The 10550-nt window shown below is 31.8% G+C and overlaps 1 protein-coding gene across 1 annotated transcript; it reads right to left on the bottom strand.

Annotated features, from left to right (window-relative positions):
- Positions 1-750: 750 nt before the first annotated feature.
- LOC118437594 lies at positions 751-8268 on the bottom strand. Its single transcript, XM_035856758.1, has 5 exons — positions 7530-8268; positions 6775-7009; positions 5921-6682; positions 1650-2006; positions 751-1393 (listed from the first exon to the last, which is right to left on the bottom strand). Exons 3-5 carry the CDS (start codon positions 6071-6073, stop codon positions 812-814), a joined length of 1092 nt encoding a protein of 363 aa, XP_035712651.1. The 5' UTR covers positions 6074-6682; positions 6775-7009; positions 7530-8268; the 3' UTR covers positions 751-811.
- Between the last annotated feature and the right edge of the window lie 2282 nt (positions 8269-10550).

Here is a 10550-nt window from a genome sequence, read left to right as displayed (position 1 = left end):
TAAAAATTGGGGAAACTGGAGCTGAGGGTCATGCTTTCAGCGCCATTTCTAAAAAACAATTTTTGAAAACATTTGGGCATCCTCATTTTTGCATAAATATCGGATTTTTTTGTTGCAAAATGTGTCAAAATGTTCAACTCTCATAATTACTGGCGTTTGACCTTAAAGTCGCTTTCATGGTCACACCATAATTCTTTTCACGAAAAAAAATCAGAAAAAGTCGCATTTTTCCATGTATACTTCACGTATCCTTTAAAACTTCTGTAACTTTGTGGGGACTAAATATACGCGTCGATTGGTGCAAAAAAATCGAAATTTTATTGTCTTTTGACGACGCTGAAAGTTTTTAAAACGATAACATGGGAGCTTATGGGAGGACATAGTTACATACTCCCCGTCAGGTAGCGGTGAGACTGTATCAGATCACCCCTTAAATGACCACGATTTGAGGTCAGTGGGGTGTTGTACTTCGGGAAAATGCGTCGAATTATTGGGCACTCGTCCAAAATATGGAAATTTGTGAAAGTTTTCCTCAAAAATAAACATTCTCCTGCATAGTTTACTTATTGTAATTAAAAGTTATTCGTAAAATTATGTGCATACGTATGTAGGAAATGCTAATTAATTATTTTCTTAATTATAAACAATGTCCTCCGTGCAAACTAATAATCTACCAAGTTAATAAATATATTTATTCATAAATGCATTTCGTAATTTACTATTTATTTATTTATTTACAGAAGATGCAAAATCTCCAATTTAAATTTGAATTATCCATCTTAATTTGCAAAATAATTAATTAAAGTTAAAATTATGAAATTGGTTCCAATTTAATGTTACACTGTGCACTATAGTCGAGATCATTATTTGTGTCACTAAAATTGATTTTAAGCATGGCGATGGCTTCGAATACGGTGTCGTCGTCGTCTTTAAAGCTGTTAAATGACCCCGATTCTTCCGGATTTGACTTCAGTGGGGTGTTGTACTTCCGAAAAATGCGTCGAATTAGTGGATACTCGTCCAAAATGTGGAAATCTGTCCGCTTTTCCTCGTAATATTTGAGACATTCGAGTTCCACGGGATTTTTGGGGGCATAATCTACATCCTCAAATCCGAATCGTTTCGCTTTTTTGGAAATTTGATGAAAATCGATGCGAGGTTGGGAATATTTAAGATTTTTGTCCCCCATTTCAAGCGCGACCTTGTAAAATACGCTTTTGCACTGGTCCACGCGATGGGCCGGAATCCATCTCGTTTTGAAAAATGGGTGCGACATCGAGGCGATAATGAAGGGTTCGGATTTCGGGGAAAATTCGTACAAGGATGTGAATTTTGTTTGTAGCCCGGAAATTATCTGGTCAGCGATCATCCCATTGCTTGCTTGGTGACGAACCTGTCAGAGATCTGGGATTAATTAATCGTGATTAACGGATTAAGAATTGGGATTATGGATTGAATGCCAACAAAATTGGTATATGTACAATTAATCCTTAATCAAGAACTAATCAGGATTGATTAATCCTTAATCCCGAATTCAAGGGCATTGTGAGTTAATCCTTAATCCCGGCAAATTATAGATTAATCTAATCCCGGAATCAAATTAATCCTTACTCCCATAAAAGATTTATTAATCACGTATTTCTACGAACCTCGTTTAATTTGGCGTGAAGGCGAAGAATTTCGGGGAAAACGTCGCCAAAATAAGTTTCCGAAGAGTGGAAATTTGTGATGGTGGAGTGGACATGAGATAACATTGAGGTGTATTGGGTTAAGGATGAGATTTCTTCAGGGGTAAAATTTGGGAGGTTTAAAGCGTGGCAAATCTGGGGGAGGGAATCTTCTTTTATGGAAAGTAGGGCAGAGATAGCGTCGAATTGTGAGGTCCAATTGGAAATTTTGTGCGTTGGGAAGATTGAGTTATCCGGAGTTTGGAAGGGCTTGGAAGATGCCAGAGTACAGAGGGTACTGAATTTTGTAAATGCAGAGTGGAAAATTGGATCAGAAATCTGCAAGATAAATAATTAGTTGAGAGATTAGATTGCAGTTATATAAATTTAATTAGGGATAATTAGTTAATTAAACTTTAATGATGGTTAGAGTTTTTCGTTTCTTGCGGATTTGCTACATTTCTTCCATCGCAAAGCAAGAAATGCTCCGTGTTTGCCTTACAAAAATTTTGTGTTTCTAAAAATCTGGATAAGATTGGGGGATAAAAATGGGTAGAGGTTTTTTGTGAATTGAAAAAACATTTGTTAAAATTTTTATCAGGGTTTGAAGTCGATTTGTGAAATATTGAGAATAAAATATTGATAAATAACAAGTCAGGTGCAAAGTTTTTGAAAGAAAGACATTTCAAAAAATGTCAAAATCCTAGAAGTATGAAATTTTTATTTTATTTTTCCTGGTTTGTTCATTTCGATTTTTTTGTGCTTATCAAAATCACAATGAGATTGGGGAGTGGTTGAAAATAGGTAGTGGAAAATTCTTACATTGATTTTTAAAATGTTGAGCATAAAAAGTCTTGTTAAATAGCAACTCGGGAGGAATTTATTATAAAAATTTTCATTTTTCCTGTTCCATGTTTTTTTGTGTGGTTATCAAGCTCTGGATAAGATGTAGAAGAAGAAACTGGGTATAGTTTTAAGGGTATCGGTATAAGCGTCATAACAGGTATGAAATCATACCTGTTCACTTTCATTCATCTGACTGATTATGAAAGTGAATGAAAATTAAACTACTGTCATTTGAATAAAAATGACTGAAGGATTCCCTCATTTCAGATGAATGACTGTGAATGAAAGATTTTTCACTCCTTTCATGTTTCACCATATGCTTAATATATGGGCGAAGTAAGAAATGAAGTTAGATGAAGTGAAATGAATGCATTTTAAATGCGCAATTTAGACGTCGATCAATAAATTTGTCACTTGCTGATAATCCGACAACAATAAATTTAGATAAGTAATATGGTCCAAGTAAGTTTCCAATCAAATAATATTGTAACACACCTGTTCACTGTCATTCTTACATGTGGTCATGATGGTGAGTGAGAGTGAATGAAAATGAATTTCCTGTGATGTGAAAATGACTGCGGGATTCCGTCATTTCAGATTAATGACTTTGAATGAAAGGATTTCTCACTCATTTCAGTTTTCACCATATGCTTAGTACATGGGGCGAAGTAAGAAATGAAGTGAAATGAAGTGAAATGAAATGACTTTGAACCAAAATGATTGAATGTTAATGAAAATTTTCCATCTTAAATCGGAATGATCGAACTTTGAATGAAAACTAAATTTTTGAACAGGTATGGTTGAAAGAAGGAAATCTGTTATGGTGATCGGTTTGGGCTAAATTTTGGTTAATTATAAGACTATAAAGCCCACCAGCGATATTTCTGATTTTTTTATATGATATCATACAACTATCAAACTACCATTCCTGAAAATTTCAGGAATGGTATATGCCCACAAGTGGAGAAACAAATATTCTCCTGGGCTATGTTTAACACGTAGTTAGATAGGCCAAAAACAAAAGCGCAGATTAAAATATGAAGACCACGAACGATTTTGTAAATATTTGCATATGTTGATGGTCATACTATTGGTGATTTTTCGTCAAAGAATTGAAGTTGGTACATTTCTAGGTTTCGAGCAATTAATTCAAATGCATGAAAAAACATGGAATGAAATGGAAACCATGCAAAATTACCACAGGTATTAATAAAATGGTAACCATGTTGCGCGTTGCTACAATTTTGCATAACATTTCCAATGTTTATAAACCAAAGCCCGACAAGAAAAAAACATTGATTACATTCATGGGTTGGAAGTGACTCAAACGGGACCCTTGGAGTTAACGTAGACATGCTGAATAATTGTTTGATAGTATAATTTGCCAACTCGCCAAGTTTGCAGTTAATCGGGGTTCATTTGACAAAGTTGTAAATGAACAGACATACGAACAGACAGACTGGCAAAACGGTTCCCCAAGTCTTAAATCGGGGTAAGAATCATTGAGCGCTATTTACTAATCAAAAACCACTGACAACCAACCGAATTATGATTATATATATTAGCCCAAAAAATCGCCTTAATTTCTTATCAAAATAATTCAAAACCCATCGAAATTTAGCCCAAAACGATCACCATAACAGATACCCTTCAAGTTATTCAAGTTTATTCAAATTGCACAAATTCAAAAGGTATAGAAATTTCCATTTTTGCTGTTCCGCGCTTATCAAAATTTGGATAAGATTGGGGGGAGAAAATAGGATCTAATTTTTGCGACGGTTTCGACGCCGATGTGCGAAATTTTGAGAATAAAGTACAGAATGTGGAGCATTTATTTAGATCAATTCCTTCGAGTTTTTTTATGTAAGTTTTTCGAAACGTATAGAATCCTGAAAATTTTCATTTTTGCTGTCCAATGTTTATCCATAATTCTTGTGTGCTTATCAAAATCTAGATAAGAAGAAAAAGGTATAGAGTTTTCAATAGTGGGAGAATTTTTGTAGTTGAATTGTGAAATATTGAGAATAAAATATTGTTAAATAGTAAATCAGTTTATCATTCCGAACCAAGTTTTTACAAAAGTTTTTCGAAATATACTAATTCTAGAAGCATGCAAATTTCCATTTTTGTTGTTCCAAATCTCTCTAATATTATATTTGTTCTTATAAAATCTGGATAAGATTAGGGAGGAGAAAATTGGTTTTTAAATAGCGGGGAAATTTTTTGTACAATTTTTCTCAAAGCATTGATTTTGATGTCGATTTGTGAAATTTTGAGAATAAAATCTAATTAGCAGCTCAGGTTAGAAAGCTATTACATCTAAAGTACTACTAAAAATGTGAAATTTTAATCAAAGTTTTTCGAAATAAAAAATAACAGGAAGTATGAAAAATTTTCATTTTTCTGTTCTGTGTTTGACTAGGATTTTTTTTGTTGTGCTTATCAAAATTATTATCAAAACATCAAATTATCAAAATCTGGATAAGATTGCGGGAGGAAAATGGGGATAGTTGTTTCAACAGTGAGAAAATTTTTCTCAGAATTTTTGTTAAGGGTTTGACGTCGATTTGTGAAATTTTAAAAATAAAAGTATTTTCTAAAACAACTCAGGTATGGTTGCAAAGAGGGTTAAATTTTTTTACCAAAATTTTTACAAAATATGAAAATATTGGAAGTATGGAAATTTCCATTTATATTGTTCCATGTTTGTCTAGGATTATTTGTGCTTATCAAAATCTGGATAATATTGGGGGAGTCAAATTTGGCATAAATTTTACTTTGTTAAGCTCTGAAATATCGGGAATAAAGTATTGTTAAATAGTAATTCAGGTAGGGCATAGTGCAAGATAAAGTTTTTTAAGCAAGTTTTTAAACATGTAAAAAATTTTTACATGGTACCTGTTCAAAAATTTAGTTTTCATTCAAAACTCAGTCATCCCGTTACGATGGTCAGAATTTGGCAAAATATTTTAGGTCAAAGTTGAAAAACGGGCGATTTTTACCAGGCGGAGGAAGCAAACTCAAGTTCCATTCTCTTCCCGTGCTAAAAATCGTATATTTTTTTAACTTTTCTCTAAAATATTTCTGCAAATTCTGCCCATCGCACAAACTGTCTGAAGAAACGTTGGTTGTATTGACATGGACCACGTAATTTCGAAATTTCATCCAAATCGGAGGGTTACACTTCACACCATCGCATTGTTAGCAGGGCTTTCTAATTAATTAGTCTATCCAATTAATTACTTAATTAAATAGCATGTTTAAACTAATTATTAATTACTAATTAACCTTAACTAGTAGTTCCGAAGCTAATTTTAATTACTATTTAATCTGAGTTTAATTACTAATTACCAATTAATTAGAAATGTGGCTAATTAAAAAGCTCTGATTGTTAGTAACTAATTTACCTTGGTGGGTTCTTCCTCCGCGATACGAGTAAGAATACCGGACATAAAGTTGAAATGGGGTGGAAAATGTTTGGGAAGAATATCAGAGTCGCCGTGACCTTGATAATCGGAAGACAAATGGTCGTCACATTTGGGAAGGTTACTTCCGGTCATGACACAAACAATTTTGTCCTTATCGAGACCATACTCGTGAAATAGGATGGATGAGATAAGCCCAATAATTTCGTGATCTCCTGATTTAATAAATCTGCGCACTGCCAACACAGCGGAGTTACGTTTCGTCAAATCGGACGACGACAACCAGTGCGCCGTGAGCTTGACGAGAAGGGTCGACGTCGACGTTTCTGAACAATCCGCCGTGACGCAGAGGAAATCAAGTTGGGCGAATGTATCCTTTAATTCGGAGACCAAAGAGTGACGAAGGGTTTCGATTTTTGTCTTGATAAGGCTTTCCTTGGGTAGGATTGCGGTAGGATTGAGATTTTTAGAAGATAGAAGTTGGGGTTCGATTATTATGTAGGTTGGTCAAAATCAGCACACTTTTGTATCATTTCTTGTCTCTGGGAACTTATTTTAAAATTCTGAATGACAAAATTGCATCATTAATAGTTTTTTCAGCCAGTTTTGATGAGTTCCAATTTTTCTGAAGGCTTCTTCAACCGGAGATCTTCATAAAGGGTCAAAATCTGGGGTGCATATTTTCAAAAAATTGGTAACTCCCTGCTCTACAAATTTATTCTCCAGAATTTTAAAATAAATTCCCTGAGCGGAGAAATGATTAAAAATTAGTGATGAGTAATTTGTTAATTAATTGGGAATAATGAGTACGAAAATTAACTAAGAAATTTGCATACACTTGACGAGATCAAGGAAGGTCGCATCTTGAAGAATGGACATCGGGGAGGAGGTCGAGATTAAAAATTTGGTGATAGGAATAACGAGATCTTTGTGTGAAATGGTTTCCTCTTCAATTTTATGGGGTTTCGGATCCGTAAAACATTTCCGTATTGTTACAAGTAATTGACTTCTGGTCATTATTTTTTGCTGTTTTTTATCCATCCAGGCTTTGTACTGGTGGGGATGGACCGTCTGGGGGATAAAATTAGATAATTATTATAATTAGGGAATAAACATATTTGCAAATTTGCACATTATACTTTATGAAATGCAAATTAGCTATGCGATTATCTAAATTTGAATAATCAGCTTATCATTTTTTTGGTACGAAAATGATAAGCTTTAACGTCGAACCAGAATATAATGGATTTGGCAATAACAGATTGAGTATTACATTGCATCAAAAAATAAAAAAGTTGTAGAAATTTTGACAGATTTTAAATATATAGTATTTCTTACAGGTGAAATAGTTCCTAATTTTAATATATTTATGAAAACATAGAAATATTGAAGTTAAAAATTTGAATGAGTTGTATTGAACAAATAAAAGTATAAATTCTTGACGTTAAATACGTTAAAGTCTAACATAGATGGAAATGCGATTTATTTATTGTGTATTTATATGTATTTATATTTTTATTTATTTATTTTGATTTATTTATTAATTTAAAAAATTAGTGTGCAAAAATTTATTATGCAAATTTTTTGCTACCTTGTAATGGCTGAGGAGATTGGAGCTGACGGTGATGGAACATTTGATAACTTTGTTTGGACAGAGGTTACACTTGGCGACGATTTTGTCCTCTTGGAATTTATGGAAACTGTAAAGGCCACCATTTTTGTCGAGAAGTTTCCTCAAATTTGGGGGTAATTGTACCATCGGAAATTCCATTTTATTCAGGGTTTCAGTAAACTCTTTGAAATTTGCAGAAAGAGGAGATGAATTTTCGTAAATTTGAACTGGTGGGATGAAATTTAGAAATAATTCAATTTTTTCAGGATTTTATTTTAATTTTTAATTTTTCAATGTTCCGAAATTTCGCTTAATTTTTGAAATGCACAGAATTATTATGCGAAACCGTTTTAGCAAAAATGTTGAGCTGAATTTCGTAAAAATTTTCAGCGGTGTTATGCACTTTAAAATTTTAATAATTCCAGCCTCCCTGTATTTTGCATTTCATCGCTTATTTCTAAACGATTTTAACCAAAAAGGTGGCAAATTTTGTGAGGATTTTAAATTCTTAGTGGGGGGATGCACTTTAGAATTTCAATAATTTCAATTTCTCTTAATTTCGAAACTTTTCTAACCAAAAAAGAACGACAAATTTCGTAATTTTAGCCAAAAACAGAGATAAAAAATTGTAAATTTGTTGCGATAAGATGAAAAAATCGTGAATTTCCACCTTGCACGTATGTATGTACAGGAGAAGCACTCGCCTTTGTCTACCCTACTGAACTATGTACGAGGAATGAACAACAACGAGGAATAAATTCCGCTTCTCCTTCTTGGTTGAGAAATCTAATTAAAAATGCAATTAGCAATTAGCCAAGTGGTGGTGGTGGTGGGGTAATTAGTTTTACAAAGATAATTGGATTTTCCTACTTTCCAATTTAATTTTCTTAATTAGAATTAATTATACAATTAATTTCCTTCCGCCAACATAATTGAAACCAATTAGTTAAAAGGTATGGTAGGATATGCATACATATGTATACATATAGGATTGTATCGTTATTTCTAATTATAATTAAGCATTACACAATAACTCAGGCCAGGCTGAAACTACGAGCCAATTATTATATACCTAAACTCCATTTGTATTAATTAAGGTAGCTTTGTAATTAATTACTAACAGTATACGTTTATACATACATGCACACATATAAACATGCTTAATAGAAACCCTAACGTTGAACGTTTTAACGTCTCGATACGAAATCGCTTCGTATTTGCATATTTTCGAAATACAGATAATATAAAAATAAACTAAAACGTTTTATAGCGAAGCTTATTTACAAAACTCAATTTGCATTCTTATTGAAATTTTTTAAATTTGTTTAGCCATAATTTTCATAAATGATTGCAGAAAAGAATTCTAAATACGCATTGCAATAAATTTATGATAATTTATGGAAAACCCATCTTCGTTAAAATTTAATATTTCAAGAATCTAGAAATAAAACTTTAGACGTTGAACTCATAAACTCCAAAAATTATAATTTTGCATAAAAGTGATAAGTACCTGTTCACTTTCATTCATTTATGTAATTATAATGGGGACTGAAAGTGAATGAAATTGTTTTAGGTCTTCTTTTTTTGCAGCCAAATTGATTTTTAAATAGTAAAAAAATATACATATTTCGTTAGCGATTTTGAATTGTTGTTTTTTTGGTGGAAATTGGACAGGTAAATTTTGACAATAAAATTTTGAATGCAATAAAATTATCAATAAATTTGCTAAATTACTATGTAATTACAAAATGTAAACCAAGTATTTGTATATTTTAAAATACTGTTTATTTTTTGAAAATAAAGGAAGGAAAACATTTTTTAACGAAGCTTATTTACGAGATATTTTGTACGCTAATTTGAAATTTTTGGATTTATTTAGCTGCATTGCATAAATTTTCATCAGTCATAAAATTTTTGTAAATTGAGCAGGAGGGGACATATCATCTTTTGTATATAATGATGTATTTAAAAAATCTAAAAATCAAACTTTTGACGTTGAAATCTAAAATTTTTTAAACATAAAAACATAAATTCTCTGTAATTTTTCGTTCAACTAAAAAAATACAAAACTCACAAAAACACAAAAAAGTTTGACGATTTTAACGTCAAAACTTTTATTTTTAGATTTTCCAGGAATTAATATTAACGATAGATTACTACCACAGATGGATAAATTTTAAGAATATGTACAACTTTCGAAACAAATTCACAAATAAATGAATTTACAAAAATGAACCAAGAATTGGGATTATGGATTAATAATTCTTAGCTTAATGCCAACAAAAATTGCATAAAAATTGCGAATATTTTTATTTGGCTTCGACCTGTGACAAATTTATAATTACTTCACTTTACTAATTCCATAAAAATCTGCTTATTAACACAAATGTATAAAATTTTATAATAGTTTAGTCGAAAATTATGAACTTATTTATCTAAATACTAATCTGATAGTATCAAAATTACTACTTTATGATTTTTTCAAATTAGTTATCATCAACGGTCGACAAACGGAATTCGTTATCTGTACAACTGTACTAATCTCATTTGCATAAAAATTGCGAATATCGGCTTTGAACTGGAACACTTTTCAACTACTCTACTTAAGTACATGACTAATTCTAATTCTATTACAATCTGGCGTATAAAATTTTACTCAATTGGCGAATATGAAAGTTATGAAAATATTGTGCAAATATTAATGTGTCATCGCATACGGGTTTTGAGTCTGGGTAATTTTGTCTCAACTTTCCCTTTACATATTAAAATTGCGATTTTGAAACCTGTTCATCGCCATAATAAATAATAAACTGCGGCAACGCAGGGTACACAAGTAGCGCAATAATGCTGAGAATGCGATACAAAATATAGATTGCAGAATCTGAATTATTTCAAATAATAAAATAATTTAAACTTCCTCATTTATATGTAGCCACTCTGAAAAATCATGCATCTTACATGCTTTACTGTTTTATCAATCTTCATTAATCAATCTTAATT

Source organism: Folsomia candida, unplaced genomic scaffold (assembly GCF_002217175.1).
Source record: "Folsomia candida strain VU population unplaced genomic scaffold, ASM221717v1 Fcan01_Sc014, whole genome shotgun sequence".
Lineage (NCBI taxonomy): Eukaryota > Metazoa > Arthropoda > Collembola > Entomobryomorpha > Isotomidae > Folsomia > Folsomia candida.
The sequence above is the reverse complement of the archived record's forward strand: the minus strand, read 5'-3'. Positions and strand labels throughout refer to the sequence as shown.